General features: G+C 43.7%; 1 protein-coding gene across 2 annotated transcripts in view; it reads right to left on the bottom strand.

Annotated features, from left to right (window-relative positions):
• LOC147125021 (protein POF1B-like) overlaps window positions 1–19,853 on the bottom strand; it is a 125,099-nt gene extending 105,246 nt beyond the window's left edge. Inside the window, exon 1 of one of the 2 annotated variants that reach the window (XM_085996144.1) lies at window positions 19,348–19,853. In XM_085996144.1, the coding sequence (XP_085852270.1) occupies window positions 19,348–19,551 (204 nt within the window). In that variant the 5' untranslated portion in view covers window positions 19,552–19,853. The remainder of the gene's footprint in view (window positions 1–19,347) is intronic. The other variant, XM_085996141.1, reaches the window with a different exon arrangement.
• Window positions 19,854–22,164: the final 2,311 nt, after the last annotated feature.

The raw sequence follows: 22,164 nt of genomic DNA, 5'->3' as shown, positions 1-22,164 counted from the left end.
TATTTGCGGTGGTCTCCCCTTTTTTTTTTAGGAGCGGACTTTCCTTTTTCAGGCTCCATCACCAGGGTCCCAAAAAACAGGCTTATGTCTGGACTTTCTCAGATCAGAGGATCTAAGGGGTTGGGAGAGAGAGAGAGCGAAGCACAAACTGAGGAGGGAGGGAGGGAGCAACACACACTGGGGGGGGGGGGGGATAAATAGAGCAATGCAATATGGAGGGAGTTCATGTCGGCCTGTGATGTGTGCTGTTGTATTACATGTTCTGTTCCGGAAGTCGGGCAGCTTTGGTGCTTCTCGCCGAGGGCTGAGCCACACATTTCTGAAGCTGGGGTTCAGTGGTGGGGTGAATTTGGAATTATTTATTATTTTTATAACAATGCTGTATATTGGAAAATGTCATAAAATTGTACAAAAACTTGATTTAGAAGTTACTTATACCGATGCTGTTTTTGTTGAATCAGTGATATTTACTTGGTGTTTCTCACTGCGGTCGATACTGTCGAAGCATCACAGAAGTAGATTTTATTTAAGCGTTACTTCTCCTTAAATCTTTCTATTCTTTTGTGTTACATAAGAACATAAGAAATAGGAGCAGGAGTAGGCCAATCGGCCCCTCGAGCCTGCTCCGCCATTCAATAAGATCATGGCTGATCTGATCCTAACCGCCAATTTACTATCACTGAACCATCTCCTGAATCTAACAGAATTAGACACACGAAATAGGAGCAGGATCAGGCTACACGGCCCCTGGGCCCGCTCCGCTACCCACAGGGCCATGACCGATCCGAACCTAGACTCATGTCCAAATTCCTGCCCGTTCCCCATAACCCTTAATTCCCTTTACTTCTAGGAAACTGTCTATTTCTGTTTTAAATTTATGTAATGATGTAGCTTCTACAGCTTTTTGGGGCAGCATATTCCATGGACCTACCACCCTCTGAGTGAAGTAGTTCCTCCTCATCTCAGTTTTGAAAGAGCAGCCCCTTTGATTTATAAATTATAATGTTATTCATCTTGCTGTGGAAAAAGTCAAATATTTTATTCGGGGCTTAGTGATACTGAGACGCTCAACTAAAGGTAAATGCAATAACATTTGCAAACAGTGGGCCAATGTCATGTGATCAAATGCCATGTGAACAAATGTCACATGATCACATCTCCAGGAGTAGGTCAAACCAGAGTTGGCAACCCTACTGTGTGCATTGGGAGATTTCACTCTGAATCTCACAGCAGTACGGCCTGTACTATTTGAAGAGCAACCAAGACTTACAAAATCACAGCAGGTTTCTGTTTATTTAATTTAAAAAGTATAAAACATCATTTTGAACAATCAACAGTTTGCTCCCAAGAACAGAAGGAACTGCAGGAGGATCCGTGTTTGTGTTGGGTTCAGTTTAATGGTCGACAACAGCAGTACAATTTGCACCTGTTCCTCCATGTGACTCTCTGGGCAGGTTGGAAATGTTTTCTGGACATTGGAAAAAGAGACATTGAAAGGGTGACTGTATTTGCTCGAAGCTCAGCCTGGGGTCATTGAAGGAGGAGACACAGAATGGTCCCAGCCTCCATTTTCCATCATGAAGTCCTGTCAGGGAAGTCTTCAATGAATTGCTTTGAAATGTCACTCTTCTCAGGAACTCCCAGTAGTTCAGCATGGGCTCCCCTAAATACTTCTGAATCATAGAGGATGCTTTGTCTGAGCCAATACGTGGGGCAACTAAACGCAATGTTCAGTTACAAGCAATGTTTCCTTTAAGCTGCGCAGCGCTCCCGGAGTCCCGCGCAGCTGGTGAGCCGCCTTTTATATTGAAAAAAAACCGCACGTGCGCAGCCTTTTGAATAGGCCGCGCAGCCCATTAAAGGGGCCATGTGGCCCCCAAAAAATTACGGGGAACACTGGTTACAAGACCTAATGACCTCCATGCTGTTTTCATTAATATGCAACAAAAAGAGAAGCAGGTTTAAATGGATCCATCAGAAGAAGTAGGATTTGGAATCTCCATTTTCACACTTGGCTAAGTTTCCGAACAAGCTGGCATTTCATCAGACTCGGCCTCATAGAATGATTGAATCCTGATTATGATTTTGATTAGAAAGGATCTGATCAAAATAGATAAATGAAGTTGAGGTACAGATCAGCCATGATTTAACTGAATGACGAATGTTAGATCCGTGGTTCAGTGGATAAATAATTACACGGATGCTGTACATAAACAAATAACAGGTCTTTACTGGAGGAGGGTGATCTCTAGACTGGGGTACAGAGGCATGCGCACAGCTTATATACCGGTGTGGTCACTGCCGGTACTACAGTATACAGGAGCTGTAAAAAGTAGTTCTGACTTAAAGCACATACACTACAATTCCTCCCTTTTTAGATTAATAATACCCCCTTAATATTCAAATAACAATTACATTTTTACATGTACATTCAATAACAAAAGTCCATTTATAGATTCAGTCTATGGGGCGGCTTCCTGACCCTTTCGGGATAGCGCCTTACCGGAGGTTCTTGTTCTTGGTGCAGAGGCGATTCTGACCCCTTTTCATTGGGTAGTTCATCGGGTTCCACTGCTACTGGGTCTGAAGTAGATGCTACCGGTATGTCGGGTTCATCCCCAGGTACTCGAGACATGGGGTTGACGCCTTCCTGTGACGCTAAGATCTAATTGACGTGGCGTCTCACAATGTTCTCCCCGACATCCACGGTGTACATTAATGGCCCCTGCCTTGTACATATCGTTCCGGGTTGCCACTTCTCTGTTCGATAGTCATGGGCCAAGACTGGTTGCCCTACATTGAAGCTCCTTGTCGGCTTCTCGTTGATGTGCTGGAATTGTTTGTCCTCAACATTTCTTCGCACATTTGGTCTGAGCAAGTCCAGACGAGATCTCAACCTTCGGTTAAAGAACATCATGGCCGGGGTCTGGTTGGTAACTGCATGTGTCGCGTTTCGGTAGGCTAATAAGAAATTGTCCATCTTATGCTATAGTGGAATTTCCTCGTCGCACATGGCCTTTATCGCCTTCTTAAAGATTTGTACGAACCTCTCAGCTAATCCATTGGTGGCTGGATGATACGGGGCGGATGTGTAATGCCTTACCCCATTCCTTTTCATGAATTTTTGGAACTCGTCGGACACAAACTGTGGTCCATTATCAGAGCAGATCTGCTCTGGCAAACCGTTTCTGGCAAATATGGTCCGTAGGACTGCAATCATTTTCTCTGTAGTGGTTGAAGACATCTTTATCACCTCAGGCCACTTTGAATGAGCCATCCACTGCTATTAAGAACATTGAGTCCATGAATGGACCAGCGAAATCAATGTGCACCCGTTGCCATGGAGAGGAGGGCCACTCCCATGGGTGTAGAGGGGCATGTGGTGGTGCATTTTGGACTTCTGGCATCCTAAGCAGCTCTTAGTTAGGTCTTTGATTTGTTGATCGATTCCCAGCCACCACACATAAGCCCTAGCAAGGCTTTTCATTTTCACTCCCCCCAGATGACCTTCATGTAGCTCCTTTAGCACTCTCTCCCTTAACTTGGGTGGAATCACCACTCTGGATCCACACATCACTGTCCCCTGGCATACTGACAGCTGTTCTCTTCTGGATGAGAATGCTGGCAACAGTGAGTCGCCATGTGTTGGCCATCCCCTCACCGTCAATTCATATACCCGTGACAGCGTCGGATCATTGCGGGTCTCCTTCTCTATATCTGCGTTTGTTACTGGCAATCGTTCAATTATCGACGAATAAAATATCTCGATAGGGTCCACTGCTGGTGCTTCCTCCACCGTAGGCAGTGGCAGGCGCGATAGCCCATCAGCGTTCCCATGCTGTTTCGTGCCTTTATATTCTATTTCATATTGATTTGCCCCTAGAAACAGGGACCATCTTTGTAACCGCTGTGCAGTCATTACTGGCACGCCCTTCTTAGGATTAAAGATGGAGACAAGTGGTTGGTGGTCAGTCAGCAAGGTGAACTTCTGCCCATGCAGATAATGATTGAATTTTTTTACTCCCCATACTAGACTGAGGGCCTCCCTGTCAATCTGGGCGTAGTTGCGCTCGGCTGAGGTTAGTGACCGAGACGCAAAGGCTACTGGCCTCTCCAACCCATCTGGGAATTTGTGAGACAGCACCGCTCCAATGCCGTAGGGTGATGCATCACATGCCAAACGAATTGGTAGTGCTGGGTTGAAATGGGCCAACACCTCTTTTGATGTGATCAATTCTTTACACTTCTGGAAAGCTCATCTACGTTCGTCATCCCACTTCTATGGTACCCCTGTTTGCAGTAGGGTGTTCAGCGGGTGTAATACCGTAGACAAATTTGGTAAGAACTTGTGGTAATAGTTTACCAGCCCGAGGAACGACCTCAGTTGCGACACATTTTCCGGTGCTGGAGCCTTGACTACTGCCTCAATCTTGTCAGGGGACTTATGTAACCCCTCTTCATCGATGATGTGGCCGCAGTACGAGATCTGTTTCTGGAAAAACTCGCACTTGTGGCGATTAGCTCGTAGCCCATATTCCTTTAATCTGGCGAGCACCTTCTCCAAGTTAGCGAGGTGATCACCGTCATTTTCGCCCGTGACCAAGATGTCGTCCAAATAACACTGGGTCCCTGGAATCCCTTGCAGGACCTGACCCATCGCCCTTTGCCAGATAGCCGGAGCCGAGGCTACTCCAAACACCAGCCGGTTGTATTGATAGAGACCTTTATGGGTGTTGATCGTGAGGTAATGTTTCGAAGCTTCTTCTACCTCCATTTGCAAGTACGCCTGGGCTAGATCAATTTTGGTGAAGCGTTTACCACCAGATAGCAAGGCGAAAATATCCTCAATTCGTGGAAGCGGATATTGCACCGTGTGAAGGACTGGGTTCACTGTCACCTTAAAATCCCCACAGATGCGGACCTTCTTTGGTTCCCCAGGTGTATTACTCAACGACCTCTTCATTACAGGAACGATGGGTGTAGCCCACTCGCTCCAGTCGACTTTGGACAGTACTCCTGAATGTTCCAACCCTTCCAGCTCTGCTTCAACCGCTGGTCTGATCGCATAAGGCACTGGTCTGGCCTTCAGAAACTTTGGGCTTGCATTATCCTCTATTTTAATTGTTGCTGTTATTCCTTTTAGTGTTCCTAGTCCCTCCTGGAACACTTCTTTTGCGTCAGTTAGCATTATTGACAGTCGTCCAGGTGCGACGTCGTCATCCTTTTTGGCCTCCACCTTCAGTGCCTGTATGGAATGCCAATCTAAATGTATCTTCCGGATCCATTCACATCCTAGCAGTGGTGGCCCTCCATTTGGCAATACATATATATCCATTTTAGGTATTTCCTGACCTTTATATGTCACTTTCACCCTTATTTTTCCTTTGGGGTAGACTTTTTGCCCCGTATACGTCTTCAAGACAATCTCTGTAGCTTTCAAGGGTATGTGTGAAAATAGCCGCTTGTAGTCTCTTTGATTTATGACTGTTAGAGCTGACCCTGTGTCCAATTCCATTTCTACTTGGACTCCGTCTATCTTGAGTGTAACCCAGATAGTCTGGTGATCCTCCATTTCGGTTACATTATGTAGTTTCAGACAACCCAGCTCCTTGCTTCCGGAGTCTGTGTCACTTTTCTGTTCGTCTAAACCACTGTCCATCACCTGGTGTACCTTTTTGTACTTCTCCTGTGGAGATTTCTTACTGTTGGTTTTCTTCCCAGACCTGCAGACTCTTGCTATGTGTCCTGCTTTCCCACACTGTCTGCACACTTGGTCCTTGAACCAACAATCTTTCTGGTCATGTGTTGTTCTGCCGTAGCGATAGCACTTCCCTGTTCCATAGGTCATTTTGTTGGTGCCATATTCTTGCGGTCTCCGTTGTATCTCTGCAGCACCCCTTGCGGCTGCTTCATGTGATACTGCCATATTGAAAGCTTTGTCCAGCGTAAGGTCCTTTTCTGATAGAAGGCGTTTCTGGGTTCCTTCACTTTGTAGCCCACACACAAACTTGTCCCTTAACGTGTCTGCTAGTCCCACTCCAAACTGGCAGTATTTCGATAGCTTGCGCAGTTCCCTTAGGTACTCAGCATTGCTTTCGTCTTTGTGTTGGTTCCTTTTATGGAACTTAAATCGTTCTGCTATCAGCAGCGGTGTGGGGTTTAAGTGGTCCTGTAGGATTTCTACTATGCTTTCAAAATTCTTGTTTACCGGCTTCTCTGGGGTTATTAGATTTCGCAGTAACCCATAAGTTTTTGCACCCATGGAATTTAACAGAACCAGTGCTTTATTAGCATCTGGCACTTCACTCGCCCTGCAGTACACCTCAATACGTTCCACATATGTCGCCCAATCTTCGACTTCATTGTTGAATGTAGAGATACTGCCACTCTTCGGCATCCTTGGTTGTGCATTAACTATCCCCAATGGCGCCTCCCGCACTTCCCCTTCTTCTCCGCTGGCACAAAATGGTGTCTCCCGTGCTTTCCTTCCTTCCCGCGCTCGCCAGTCTTCTCCGCTGCGGCTTCGCAAAATGGCGTCTCCCGCGCTCTTCCTTCTCCGCGGCTCAATGGCGCCTCCCGCGCTCTCCCTGCTTCTCCGCGGCTCAACGGCGTCTCCCGTTGCTTCGCCCCGCGGACCCTGATCAGCCCATGATCCCTGGCTGTGCTCTGCGCGTTCTTCTCTTGATATTTGGCGACACCGCTCAGTCTAGAACCCGGCTGTTTCTTACCCTCTCTCTCTTCGGTTTGCAGTATTTTTCCTCGACGCCGCTCGGTGATCAACCCCCAGCTGCGCCCTGCTCTCTTCACCCTCTTTCTTACCCCGTCGACGCTGCCCGGCTCTCTCTCTCTGCCGTCGGTCGGCTCCAGCCACCGCTGCTCGGGAAGGGTCTGCTCTGGACCTGTCGTCGGTCTCTTACTGCTCGTTGTGGCTGGGGAACCAAGCCCGGCTCTCCACAGCCTCCCCAGCGAAGTTTGATCTCATGATAACTGCTGGGCGGTTGCTCGCGGTCGACGCCAGTGTTCCTGGACTCGACTGTTTTGTTTTTTTTATGTTGCAGGTAGATTCGCATCAACACTCGTCGCCACTGTTAGATCCATGGTTCAGTGGATAAATAATTACACGGATGTTGTGCATAAACAAATAACAGGTCTTTACTGGAGGAGGGTGATCTCTAGACTGGGGTACAGAGGCATGCGCACAGCTTATATACCGGTGTGGTCACTGCCGGTACTACAGTATACAGGAGCTGTAAAAAGTAGTTCTGACTTAAAGCACATACACTACAACGAAACAGGTTCAAAGAGGCTGAATGGCCTATTCTTGTTCCTATGGCAACCAGAAGTTTTGATGCAGTTTCCTGGCTTTCAGCATGTAGTCCTGTTAACTTACTTGTCCACGATGAAGCCAAAGAGATAATGTTCTGAGTTAGCGCTTGGCTAATTTGATCAAGGAGTTCCTTATTAATCATGATTACGCTCTCCAATGCTACACTGTGTAGCTGGTAGCATGGTGTGGTGGGACAAATAATCACGACATTATTTCAGGGTGGTGACATTCCAGTTCATGTCGGGTATTTGATATTTTCTGCCGAGAACTTTCATTTTTGTAATGTATTGTCACATGGTTTGGTATGAGCATGCTCAGTTCGCTCTGGCGTAATAAAGCAAGCACATGGACTAGCAACTCATCGTGTCTCTGGCCTTCATTTGTTCTACCCACGTATATTATAATTTTCATCAGCAGTCATCCTCACGAGGGCAACGGAGAATGATTCCACAATGTGATACATTTTATGAATCTTTCCACATCCTGCGATTCAAAGGATAAAATTCCTCACTTTAATATTAGATATTATTACTCCACTCTCACTAAGGACCTATCCTCTCAGGATCGAAATCCTGAGCTGTCTGATATACTCTAACCAGCTCGGTCTTGTTCTTTGCTGTAAATTCTAATTACAGCTTTTCAAGCTGAAAAAACTTCTCCACTTTTTAACTAAATACTTTCTGTGGCTAATAATCAATTAAAGACTGTCTTCAGTGACTTACACAGAAATTAAATTTCTCCTTGGATGACTCTGTATTTTTACTCTCTGACTGTTCTTTCTCTCACCGTTGCTTTTCATAGTATTTTCAATCTGTTCTCCAGCCTGCTTCCCACATTTTAATGGATTTGATGAACTCACTTGTTTTTAAACTCTCTCCTTGTTTCTCTCACATGTACAAGTACGCATTTTGTACCACTTTGCTGTTTTATGGCCAGCCCTCTTGTCTTTGGGTTGTTATGGTTTTCATTGTGAAGCCAGGTGATATAACTCAGAAGACAGCTGATGTGGGCCCTGTGTTGTATGCCCTGACAACTGTTTGTGGCAGTTAAAGGTACGTGAGGATTAAGGCACAGACCTGAGATACAGAACATACCGACAAGGCAACAAGTGCAATACGTGGCAGTTATATTGATTGTGTTTGTTCCTAATATGGACCCGACAGCACCACAGGCTTTCAAAGTACTCATGCTAAAATATGTAGTAATGGGATTGTAGGACAGGTATTTCTAGTAAAATGCACCAAAACAGAAATGTTCATGACAAACAAAAGATCTGACCTCACACGCCCTTTCGCAATTTAGAATGTAAAAGCATAATTTCCAGCCCCTGGCAATACGAAGGAACAATAAGGGTCCTTCACTCCAGTAGAATAGTCTTAAATAATATGGAAACAGTCAGATACTATTTGTATTTTTCTAGAAAGGTTGGTTTTATAACTCTCAAACAACACAATTGTGGTTTGTATATACACTACATTCTAATCAAATGATTCTCACTGTTTATATTTGTATGCTGACAGGAAGTAAACGCTACAGAGATTAAAGCTGCTCATAATGTCATGAGGAAGTTGCTGTGACATTAGAGCAATTTGCTGTGACATCAGAAAGAATATCCTGTTTCTATTATGTAAAATGGAATCTTTGGAACCTAAAAATACCGAGGAGAACACACGAGGGCCAATTTTCCTCTGTTGTTTCCCCCCGCACACACCAAGCATATCTATTTTTGTGGCACAAAACAAGAGGAGAAACAGACGCAGACCCATTACACGAGATCTCTGCCCTGATTGTGCACCCATTGTACTTCACATCCTACTTCTCTGGCATCTGTTCCTCCTTTGATCATGTCACCTTGTTCCATCCCCTTGCATTAAAATATGAAACAAATCTTCTCATAGATCAAATCTAAGTGCTCCAGTAATGATTACAAAGAAGGCGCTCTCAACAGCTCCACAGAACCCAGCACTGTGCGCATGCATCTAGAAGTCCATTCAATATGCTGGTCCCACTGTGTGATGAAGAACTTCCTCACATCAGTCCTAGATTTGCCTGTTACTAGTTGGAACCTGTGTCCCCTTGTCAAAACTCGTAATTTTGTTTGAAGTAATTTTCCGGATTTACATTTCCCATACTATTTACTATCTTATACACCTCAAGATTACCTCTCAGTCACCTTCTAGAGAAGCTGAAAGAGCCAACCTTCTTTCAAGTCTTTCTCCATACATAGACACTAGAAATCATGTCCTCACCAGTTTGTGCTCTACCACTGAAAACTGTCCTTGCGTTTAAAACTGAGATAAGATGGCTATCAAAATGTCTGCTCTATTTAAAAACATCTTTACACAATTTGAATCACTGCATGTGACACTCCAAGATCCCAGCAGCAAGTCTGAGAAATCCTCCTCCCAGGTTTCAGCTCCTGTTATTGCGTAACCTGCTGTGTGAAGATTGTGGAATCAGTGCCGAGGAATCATCAATTTTAAACTGTCACGAAGAGAGTGAGGAAAGAGGTTTGGAGAAACTGATTTACGCAGAGAATTCCTGGAGCAGGGAATGCTTTGCTACGGGAAGTAACTGAGGCAGTGAACATTGCATCATTTAAGGGAAAAGTGGATTAAATATTTGAAGCAGAGAAAGATACAGAGCTAGAAAGAGCACGCAGGAGTGTGGGATTCGTTTCAGACTGCTCTAGCAAGGAGCTGCCACAGACATGATGAGGGTAATTTTAACCTAACCCGCCCATCGGGAAACTGGTGGGATTAGGAGCAACACTGGTTTTACACCCCACTCGATTTTACTCTCCACTGAAGTCAATAGCGAGTAATATTGGGCAGGTGTGAAATGAGCCTCTCACCCGATCCTGTAGGTTTCCTGCCCAGCGAATTAGGTTAACATTATCCCCGATAAGTCGAGTGGCCTCCTTCAGTACTATAAATTTTTATAGCTCTAGAGTGCAGCCTGAGAAAATGAATCTGCAATTTTATCTCCCTCCCTCTTGGTAGAGTAAGCTATTCTTGATAGTAATTATTTTTCCCCTCGCCCCTCCCTTACTAAGATACAGTTTCATGGGTGGCAGTTGCCTAAGTGGCAATTATCCATGGTGAACTTCGACACTGTCTATTCTTTTGATTTCCATTTCTTCTGTCCTTATGGGTCCGTCCTCCTTTCCCCAGAACCACAAAGCGTGACCCCCACCCGAGAATGAGTTTATGAAGAAGTCGGCTCCACTCATCTTCCAGTGTAATTTTAGAGTTTGCAAACACATTCTGGAGTAACGCCCCTTGTGAGGAAATGCAAAGCCGCCATTCTATAGTTTTCTTGACTGTGCATGAGATTTCGAATCAGGAGAGAGTGGGAGATTTACATTCTCCAACTCGATGTAGCTTCTATTTAACAGACAAAGCACTTCTCCAGTATTTTACCCCTCAGCTCGCCAACACTAGAAAAACAAGTTCCAAACTTGACATTGTCTACAGATTGATTAGGAGATGCCTTTTCCTTTTGAAACCAATTCCAGATGACGTTTGCTGTCAGAAGGGAACAGGTTTTGTAAGAATAATCCAGCTCAATCAGCATGCATTTGCCACTGTCCGCTTCAAGCATGTAGCATTTTACACAGTAACCTTTGAAGAGCAATTTTGGATTGAAAATAATGATTGTAAAACAAAGATTGTGGGACACAGATATAGTTTTCCTGGCACTATGATTACAGACTGTATTGCCTCAAGGCAATTGTTGACTAAAATGCCTTCTCTAGGCCCTGTAACTGGATACTTGTATTGCCAGAAACGGAATGGATAACATTCCAGATTTGAATATTTCATGGATCAGAGTGAAGACTGCAAGAGGGGGAGAAGGGGGGGGTGCGAGAGAGGGGAAGGGAAGGAATTAGAGAGCACAAGAAGGAGTGGAGAGAGAGAAAGAAGTAAACTGAAAGGAAGGGAAATGAAGGAAGGGAAGATAAGGGAAAGGGAAACATAAAAGATAGGAGCAGGAGTAGGCCATTCGGCCCCTCGAGCCTGCTCCACCATTTAATGAGATCATGGCTGATCATCCTAATTCAGTACTCTGTCCCTGCTTTCTCCCCATATTCCTTGATTCCTTTAGCCTTAAGAAATATATCTAACTCCTTCTTGAATATATTTAATGAATTGGCCTCAACTGCCTTCTGTGGTAGAGAATTCCACAGGTTCACCACTCTCTGGGTGAAGAAATTCCTCCTCATCTCTGTCCTAAATGGCTTACCCCTTATCTTTAGACTGTGACCCCTGGTTCTGGACTCCCCCGCCATCAGGAACATCCTTCCTGCATCTAGTCTGTCTAGTCCTGTTAGAATTTTATAAGTTTCAATGAGATCCCCTCTCATTCTTCTAAACTCCAGTGAATATAAGCCGAATCGACCCAATCTCTCCTCATATGTCATTCCTGCCATCCCAGGTATCAGCCTGGTGAATCTTTGCTGCACTCCCTCCATGGCAAGAACATCCTTCCTCAGATAAGGTGACCAAAACTGCACACAATACTCAAGGTGTGGTCTCACCAAGGCCCTGTACAACTGCAGCAAGACATCCTTGCTCCTGTACTCGAATCCTCTCGCTATGAAGGCCAACATACAATTTTCCTTCTTAACCACCTGCTGCACCTGCATGCTTACCTTCAGCGACTGGTGCACAAGGACACCCAGGTCACGTTGCACTTCCCTTTCTCCCAATCTATTGCCGTTCAGATAATAATCTGCCTTCCTGTTTTTGCCACCTAAGTGGATAACCTTGCATTTATCCACATTATACTGCATCTGCCATGCATCTGCCCAATCACCCAACCTGTCCAAATCATTTTGGAATTTCTCGGCATCCTCCTCACAGCACACACGCCCACCCAGCTTTGTGTCATCTGCAAACTTGACATGTTACATCTAGTTCCCTCGTCTAGATCATTAATATATACAGGAAACTCTCGTTTAAACGACACCTAAATATCCAGAATTCTCTATTAACTGGCAAAATTCACTGAGTTAGTCAGTGGGGGTAGTTCTCCAAACTGCTACTCGGCTTCTTGGTGCTGTCGGAAGTCATTAAAGAGTTATGGATTACCCTCAACTGGCAGTACTGTACTTAATCAAGCATCTTCCACCATCTATTTAACACAGCATTCTGTAGGTGAGTACCCAATTACTGTATACTGCACATTTCTTGATTTTTTATTTTTGTTTGTTAAAAATAGCCTCGGTAGATAACCCTCTCCGTCATCCAGAATTTTTAATCAACCGGCACCATCCCAGTCCCATCTTGCCGGATACCAAAGAGTTTCCTCTATTGTGAATAGCTGGGGTCCTAGCACCGATCCCTGCGGTACCCCACTAGTCACTGCCTGCCACTTGGAAAATGACCAGTTTATTCCAACTCTTTGCTTCCTGTCTGCCAACCAGTTCTCTATCCAAGTCAGTACCTTACCCCCAATCTCATGTGCTTTAACTTTACACGCTAATCTCTTATGTGAGACCTTATCGAAAGCCTTCTGAAAGTCCAAATACACCACATCCACTGGTTCTCCCTTATCTATTCTACCAATTACATCCTCAAAAAATTCCAGTAGATTAGTCAAGCACGATTTACCTTTTGTAAATCCATGTTGACTTTGTCCAATCCTGTCACTGTTTTCCAAGTGGAAGGAGAGAGAGAGAAGATAAGAAGCCAAACAGGAGATAAAGTAAGAAGTGGCAAATGGAGGGGAGGAAACATAGAGAAGGGAAGGAGTTAAGAAAATGAGGGATGTAAATAGGACAGAAAAAGTGAGAAAAGGAAAGCAAAGGGAAGGAGAGCAAGAGAAACAGAAGGCAAGGAGGAGAGCATGTTACAAACAAGGGAAAAGAGAGAGTTTTTGCAGACTTAGAAAATATCCATCTTAGAGGGGTTTGAGAGATGATTTTTTTTTAAATAGATTCAGTCAGTTGAGAATTACTGAATTCAATTATTTTGCTTCTACTTATTGCCAAGGATAACACATTGAATCAAACATGGGTCGACAAACATAAGATAAAGAGAACTTGGATTTTTAGGACATCCCAAAGTGCTTCACAGTCAATGAATACTTTTGAAGTGTAGTTGCTGTTGTTGTGTTGGCAAATGCAGAAATAGAGCAAGGTCCCACAAGCAGCAATGAAGCAAATGATTGGGTTATTTGTTTAGGCGATGCTGGTTGAGTGATAAATATTGGCCACCCATATTCAAACTGGCACCCTGACAGGGCAACAGGAGTGCTGCTCTATATGAAACTACTGGTAACTAAAACAGGTTCGAAAATTATAAAGCTTTTGCGAAACGTGGGTGACAGAAACACCTTAGTGAGTAGACCATCTATCGGAGAAATAAGACACACTGCTCCCTTTGTGTGTCTCTTTTCCCACTCATTACCTATTGGCATTGTAATAGATTTACATGCACTGGGCTGGATCAACTGCTTTCAGATACACCCTAAGCCCACACACAAATAATTGGTGGAAACTGGGCTTACACTTGTAATTCTTAGACTGTTTCAGTATTTGAAGTAGTGCCAGGATTTTCTTGGGAGTTACAGTGTATGCTTAAAAGATACCATATCTGCAAATAATCTTGCTAATCCTGCACTTTGTACAAAACACATTTCATCAAGTATCACAGAACAGGCATGAGTTCTGGTCAACAGAGGAACCCTTTAATTAAAGATTTCCCATAGAAGCAAAAACCTCTTTATTAAAAACACTCAAACACATTTGAGGCACCTACTTCCACGTTACAAGCTGCTGGCCGCGAAGTGTCTCCAAGCTGCTCCCGATCTTCCGGCGTTACTCCGCTGGAAGTTCCAGTGAAGTAAGGCCGGCGGCTCTGAGGTACTTTCTGGCCATTGTCTCCATTACGATTAGTAAGTCCATTACTAAATCCTTATGTTTCTACTAACACCAACCTACCTTGAACATGTTTTGAGGCAAGTAGTTTATATTTAAAGTTATTGGGGAGAAGGGGGTGGGGGGGTATGCTTTGCGCCTGTTTTGGGGACATAAAATGGGTGTAAAGCTTACCAATTTAGCAATGGGACGGCCTGTGCCCAATCTGTGAAGGCATTGAGCACACTGCCAAATTAGAGACCCACTCCCGTTGCAGGCAGACGCCTAAAACTGGCATTTGGCCCCTTGAATATATAAATTAAGGTCTTAACGCCCATTAAAGGACCCCTTCGACAAATTGGTCACCTAATTGCTCAGGATTCTTCAGTGGCCCCCACCAACCAAAGCTAAGTTTTTGAAATGAAAAAAAAACTCCTATGGAGCTAGGAGGAATAGGCCTGCTCCCCGACTCCATACCCAACTCCCGGGACTTACCCGAGGGCCATTGCTGGCAAGGCAGGCGGCCCTGAATTGGTTTCTCCCATGGAGCGAGCTGCCTGTGCGGGCATGACCAATACCGGCAGCTCACCGAGTATGCGGATGAGGTCCAAGGATCCATGGGCCTCTAGCTTCAGACGTGCACTGCCACTGCATTACTTTTTACCCCATTGTCTCCTTCAACATTAGTAAGTCCATTACAAAATTCTCATGATCCCACCAACAGCAACTTGTATTTTTATACCGTCTTTAACATAATAAACTATCCCAAGGCACTTCACAAAGGAGACAGCTGATGCCAAACAGTAGCATTTATATACAAAAGCAAAATACTGTGGATGCTGGAAATCTGAAATAAAAGTAGCATTTATATAGTGCCTTTCATATCCTCAGGATATCCCAAAGTGCTTTACAGCCAATGAAGTACTTCTGAAGTGTAGTCACAGTTGTAATGTACCCAACGTGAGCACAGCAAGGTCCCACAAATCAATGAGATAAATGATCAGATAATCTGTTTTAATGGTATTGGTTGAGGGATAAATATTAGCCAGGACACCAGGAGAACTCTCCTGCTGTTCTTTGAATAGTGTCATGGGATCATTTATGCCCACCTGAAAAGGACAGAGAGGGCCTTGGTATAATACCTCATCTAAAAGACGGCACCTCTGGCAGTATGGCACTCCCTCAGTACTGCAGTGAAGCGTCAGCCTAGATTGTGTGCTTACGTTTCTGGAGTGGGACTAGAGAGACGACTAAAGCATAGTCGAAAAGGTAAGTTTCGAGGAGACTTTTAAAGGTATTGAAAGAAATATCAAGGCAAAGAAATCAGAGGTAGTGAATTCCATATGGTAGAGCTGATCTGTTTTAAAGTTCTGCTACTGTTGCAGGAGGCCCAAGGTCAGAAGATCTAAGTGCACAAGCTGGGATACAATACTGGAGGTTGTTACAGTTGTAGGGTTGGTTGAGGCTGTGAAGGCACTTGTAAACAAGGTCAAGGATTTTGAATTCAGTATGTTTAGAAAAGGGAGGTCGGCGAGGCCAAGGGTGATAGGGGAATGGGAGTTGGTGGGGGACAGGATGCAAGTGGCAGAGTTTTGCACAAGTTGAATTTGTGTAGGGAGGAGCTCAGGATGCCAGCATGGAGCACACTGGAGAAGTCAAGTTTTGAGGGAACAAAAGCACAGACCAGGATTTCAGCATCCGTAGGAGTGAGGTTATGGCAGATGTAGGCAATGTTGGAAAAGTCTTGAAGAAGAAAAGAGGTTCTGACTCATTCAATAACTTAATGCCAGATGGACAATCTGACAAAACGGAGACGATCAAGTAATAAGGCTGGTATTAGAGACATAAAGCTGGATTTTGTCAGCATACATATAGAAATTGATTTGATACCTACAGATGATGTCTCTAAGGGGCATTGTGTAAATAAGGAAAAAGAGGGACAGAGATAGAACTTGGGGATCGGAGGAGAAACCAATGCTGGAGATGTGTTGGTTACGTTGAGACAGGTAAGAGAGGAACCAAAACCACAGCAAACCTTGGGCAAAGGTAGGTCTCAATCAGCTAGGGTCAGGTATCTGCTACAGCATATACCACAGGGTAACCAAGTTACAGCACTTTTAAAATGGTGGATGTGAAACATATTCAGGAAACTCTGTATGTCATAGCTAATTTGATTAAAATAAATGTATTTGCATCTTGTTTTCTGACTGCATGTCACCTCGGTACGGGGAAAATTAGTGCTGCTGTGCAGCAGAAGGCCAAAGAGACTATTTCCTCTTCAATCATGAACTGGTCATCAATCTGCATATTAATGAGAAACTGCACCAGGAATTGTTGATCCATAATGAGTGGTCATTTTTATTTAAACATATCCAGTATGTCACAGTAAAGTGCCTTTCGCATGAGGTGGATAAAGCACATTGCAGGGAGCAAGGCAAGCCTCGTTAAGTACATTCTGTTCACTCTCTCATCTCCAGCCGCACTGATGTTGGGGTGTTGAGAGCAAAAACAAAAGCAAGTACAGTACAAATTCAACAGAAAGCACACAAGCAGCGCAAAATCCGATGGATGCTTATGAGCATCATAAGGACTTTATAATCATTAACAGGTACAATTTTAGTGAATATTCCAGCACATGTTATGCTGTAGTTGCTAAGGAAATGCTTATAATGTCTTCTGAAGCATGGGTGAAGGAAACAGAGCGTTAGAAGTTAAACAGATGAGCGTCATCTGTTCTGCCCATATATGGAAATGAAAATAGTTTTATGAAAATCAGCTGCCATGTGTGTTAACTCGGAATGGTGCAAGTATGGTGCAGACTTTCTTTAAATCTGCTGAAAATAAGTTAAAGCCGTGAGAAAGTTGGGCCAACGTATGGAAGGAAGATTGCCATGGGTACGTGTGTGTGTTATGTTCACAACTGATATAAATGTTTCATGAATAAAAATAGAAAGTTTTGGAAATGCAAAGCAGGTTGCTTGACTTCTGAAAGAGACTTAAATTCTGCTGAAGTGTCACAACGAAACATTAATCTAGCGATCTCTTTCAGATGCTGACTGGTCTGCTGTACTTCCGAACATTAATGCTTTTCCTTCAAATTTCCAGCACTCACTCTTTCTCCTTCTAACTCCATAATAGAAGTGCTTTTTAAGAAAGAAAGCTGCAGTAACGGTTCTGGTTTCAAGGAATGTTCCAATATGTTTTTATGCTGAGCTATGGAGAGAGAGCAGATTAAAGCAGAAGATGAACCCGAGTATTTTCATCACTTTGTGGGTTCCTAATTCCAACAACATGCTCACCGGAGTATTAAGCAAAAAAAATGACTCACCATTCAACAACTAGTAAAAAAAAAAATGGTCTCCAAATGATCTTCACCACACGGACTGCAGCGGTTCAAGGTGGCGGCTCACCACCACTTTCTCAAGGCCAATTAGGGATGGGCAATAAATGCTGGCCTTGCCAGCGACGCCCACATCCCATGAACGAATAAAAAAAAAGAGCTTTACCCTTAGCCATAGGTAGTGAATACAAAGCAGGGAAATTAATATTATTCTGATATAGCTGAGAAGATAAGTCATCAGGCCATACTGGATAGAGCAGGAAAGTGGAGAAACATGAAATAAACAGAATAAAAATGGCTCCTTTTACTATTACAGTAAAGCTCTTAGCTGGAGGTTTAACAAAGTAATATTACGAGATTGGAAATGGAGCTACAACTGCACACGTTGGTGCTGAGAAAGGACTCAGAAATCGACCCTGATAAATCTATTCCCTCAGATACTTCAGGAATAAGTATAGAATTATTAATAAAAAGAAAAAAAATGCTGCAGGGCCTGGGCCCTGATCAGGATCAGTGTGCAGTATCACATTTGCTCTACTATGCTCATTTTCCAAAGCTAATGCCAGTGTTTTGTCAAATCAGTGTAAATATTTCCATTTAATTACTCATAATAGATATGAATAAAGATTTTTTTAAGTGAGCTTTTTTAAGGGCTCATGACATGAAATGGCATGGCTAGGGACTTGACTTTTTATTTTGTCATCGTGTCTCTGTGTTATGCACTCCCAGGTCATATACAGCATTGATCAGTTAAAGAGTAAATATCTCTCTATTCTACATCAATAACATGCCGTAATGCCAACTACAAATGGGCATCACCTACCACATCACTCTGACTTTTTCCTATTACCAAGTGGCCTCTCAGGGGTGAGACTGTAATTTACAGCCAATTAGAACCGAATTGTGGCCTATCTTCTCGTGTTAGCCTGCACACACTAGAAACTGGATGGAGACTACCCAAGATTTTAGAACTGTCAGTGAGCAGAGGAAACTCTCATCCTACCAGACTAAAGTCCACGGGTGAAGGAGTGTGACGCCCAATCCCGAAAACATGTTCGTACATAGAGCTCGGGGACGGACAGGCCATCGATACCGGGAGAAGACGAGTAGTAAAATAGATGGTAAAATGATAAAAACACCACTCACGCACACCTTCTCCCCTTACTAGAATTACATCACAGGGCTTTACAGTTCAAACATTTCAGTAGCTCCAGTGATGTGGCAATTTTAGAAGTGAGTCTACGGTATTTGTGTTGGGGGGGGGGGGGGGGGGAGAGAAGAATGCCATGGATGGGTGGGCAAAGAGAAGAGGGTCAGGAGTTGAGGAAGAAGTCAGGGGAGATGGGGTGGGTGTGAGGGGAATTGTGGGGGTGAAGACAAGAATTTTGGGGGCAGAAGAAAATATTGGAGCTGGAGGAAGTGAGATTCAATCACCATTTTTGAGTATTAGCAAAAATATCAGCTACGGTGAGACAGCAAGGGATTGAGGTGTCCCACAGACAGGTGGCTAATTCAGCCAATTGCAGCTCAAGTCTTATTCTTAGCTTCTTGCTGTCACAAGTTCTAAAAATCAAGACTGTTTTCAAAATCTATAGTGCTGACCTGGTGCATGCATAGATGTGTTTTCCACTGATAGTTTAGGCCTTTGGACCAACCAGTATATAACTGTTAAATATTAATAAGTTGAATCAAGAATAATATGCTAAGCGCCTCTATCAGTAATTGATTTTTTAAAGTAAGCATAAGTAAAAACTTTCATTAAAAAAAAGTTGTAGTTCAACTGATCCTGACTACTTGAGAAGCTGTGAGTTGACTCACCTGCCCAATGATCAGGCTGGTGTTCTGCGGGCTGGTCCCTTGCTGGAACACAGTGCTGATGTCGGTGGGGCTCCCAACAGTAAGGTACGATTTCTGGTCGTTGATGCCGAATACTGGATTTGAAGAGCTAGCGCATTTGACACTCTCGCAATAAGAGCTTTCCGAGGTGGTGGATGTACTTCCTGGCCGGAATCCCGATGACATGTTGGAAAGTGAGCAGCCTGGGCTAAACGACGCACCGGCCAGTTTGCGAAGGAGGGCAGGGGCTGCACCAACTGGTTTTGTCGATTTGACCTGTTGAGCTGGGCAACCGGACGAGTACACCAGTAAAAACTAAAGTCAACACGGTACAGTGTTTAACTTCCAAAGAAATAGGCGTGCCCGAACCAAGCCCACTGTAAGACACACCTTCCCTGGACTCTGAGTGACAGCTTTCTGGAGACACCTCAGAGGTTGCTGTCACCACATTCACAGCACGCCCTTGTCCAGACAAGTCTTCGGGAAGGAAACGCTTCACTTGTTGCCTGATTTCTTGAGTGGTTGAAAATTAATATCTCTGTGAATATTTTCCATGCATTCAACTCATGAATTTCTGTAAGCTTACGAGATAAGCTCTCTACCTCTCTCCTCCTTTAAGACACTCCTTAAAACCGACTTCTTCGACCAAGCTTTTGGTCACCTGTCCTCATATCTCCTCATGGCTCGGTGTCAAATTCTGTTTGATAACACTCCTGTGAAGTAAGTGCCTTGGGAAATGTAAGTTGTTGTAGTAATAATGCGAATAAAACTGCAAACGCCTTTGACAACCCAACTTGCATAAACTATTCAGATGTGTGGTGTTAAAGTGTAAAATATTCATGGATAGTAGCACCTAGTAAGAGAGAAAACGGCACCCAAAAATATTGGATCACACACTTGAGAAACTTGGAAATGTGATATGGTTCTCCTCAGTTTATGACTGAAATGAACTTGCAATTTCTGGAGTGCCATAAATGAAATTGTTCATTTAGATTCAAGTCTCAGAGACTCATTTACATACTGCTGACTGTAAGCCCGTTGATGACCTGTTCTCTTCGAAAGTAAGGAGGAGGCCGTACAACACCTCAATGACGAATTCAGTCTACTCCATTTACCCTCAGGCAGTTTATCAGAATTCCTGCTTCTTTCACGATGCATGCTCAGCGTATTTCTGTTTTCTTTGTATTTTGTACCACTAAGATCTGAGGCACTTAAAACACATTAAGATTTGGCGCTGAAGTCAGATGTATATAATTCCGAGCCCTGTATTGAACATTGAGTCAGCTTAATTAAACCCTTCTATAATGGCAGTAGGAATTGCCTTAAAAAGTGTATTTACTGGATAACCAACTGGACGAACCGAGTGCCTGTATCATACTATGAGTAAAACAGGCAAGCCTGCCATTGAGGTCTATAGAATATTAAGAGTGGTATAGATAAGAAAAAATAAGGATATGGTAGTAGTTGTGGTTGTACTCTTTTGACAACCTAGTGATTGTGAATTCAAATCCCATCATGGCAAGTTGTGAAACTGAACTTAATAAAATCTGATATTTTATGAGCTAGCACTAAAAATGATTACTGAATAATTACACAAAGTTTTGGCAATTGCATGTAAAAGTACTGTATTGACTAATCAAGGCTGAAGATCTCTGTCTTGTCTCTCATGGGGCTTAGCAATATGCAAAGCCAGCCTTACTGGGACAGAAAATCCACAATCTTCTGACTCAGAGGCAAGAGTGCTATCAATGAGCCACATGGATCAAATGCTCAGCATGAGATTGCATAGAGTGCAAAGGCTTTGGCATTTCTGGGCTTAGCTTGAGGTGGCATCAGGAAAGGCTGATGAAGTTGAGATTGGAGATGCGTAGATGTTTGTAGGAGAATGGCTCTGATTTTGCTGAAGGAAGTTTTAACTCAGCCAGGTTTTAATGGAATAGGCAGTGAGGGAATGGCAACAGTCCTAAGGTCAGTGAAGGAGGTAGTGAGGTTGAGCTGCGTATCATAGATGTACATAAAAGCTTCTGGATGATGTCAGCAAGGAGTAGCATGTAAATAATGAAGAGGGACCCAAGGTTGCAATCCTGGAGTAAACCAATGATGATTATTTGGGCACAGGTGGGGAAACACGGAGATAGCTGCAGGTGATGTACTGTCTCTAATGTATCAGGTAAGAATGGAAACATAAAGAGAGAAGGTGGACTATAGAGGAAAGATATTCAAGGATTGTGGATTGGCCAATGAAGACAACATGGAAGTAAGGAAGGAAGACAGACTTGCATTTATATAGCGCCTTTCACGACCACAAGACGTCTCAAAGCGCTTTACAGCCAATGAAATACTTTTGAAGTGTAGTCACTGTTGTAATGTGGGAAACAAGGCAGCCAATTTGTACAGAGCAAGCTCCCACAAACAGCAATATGATAATGACCAGATGATCTGTTTTTGTTAAGTTGGTTGAGGGAGAAATATTTGGCCAGGACATCGGGGATAACTCCCCTGCTCTTCTTCAAAATAGTGCCATGGGATCTTTTACGTCCACCTGAGAGCAGATGGTTTAACATCTCATCTGCAAGACGGCACCTCTGATAGTGCAACACTCCCTCAGCACTGCACTTGAGTGTCAGCCTAGATTTATGTGCGCAAGTCCCTGGAGTGGGACTTGAACCCACAACCTATACAGTGCTTTGTTAAGTCTCTGAGAAACTCCTCAAAGCACTTTACACAAATTACTTTTTGTAAAGCAGTCCTGTTATTACATAGGTAAATGTGACAGTCCATTTGCACACAGCAAGATCC

The sequence above is a fragment of the Somniosus microcephalus genome, chromosome 1 (genome assembly GCF_052327205.1).
Source record: "Somniosus microcephalus isolate GS21.2 chromosome 1, FLI_Smic_1.0, whole genome shotgun sequence".
NCBI lineage: Eukaryota > Metazoa > Chordata > Chondrichthyes > Squaliformes > Somniosidae > Somniosus > Somniosus microcephalus.
The sequence above is the reverse complement of the archived record's forward strand: the minus strand, read 5'-3'. Positions and strand labels throughout refer to the sequence as shown.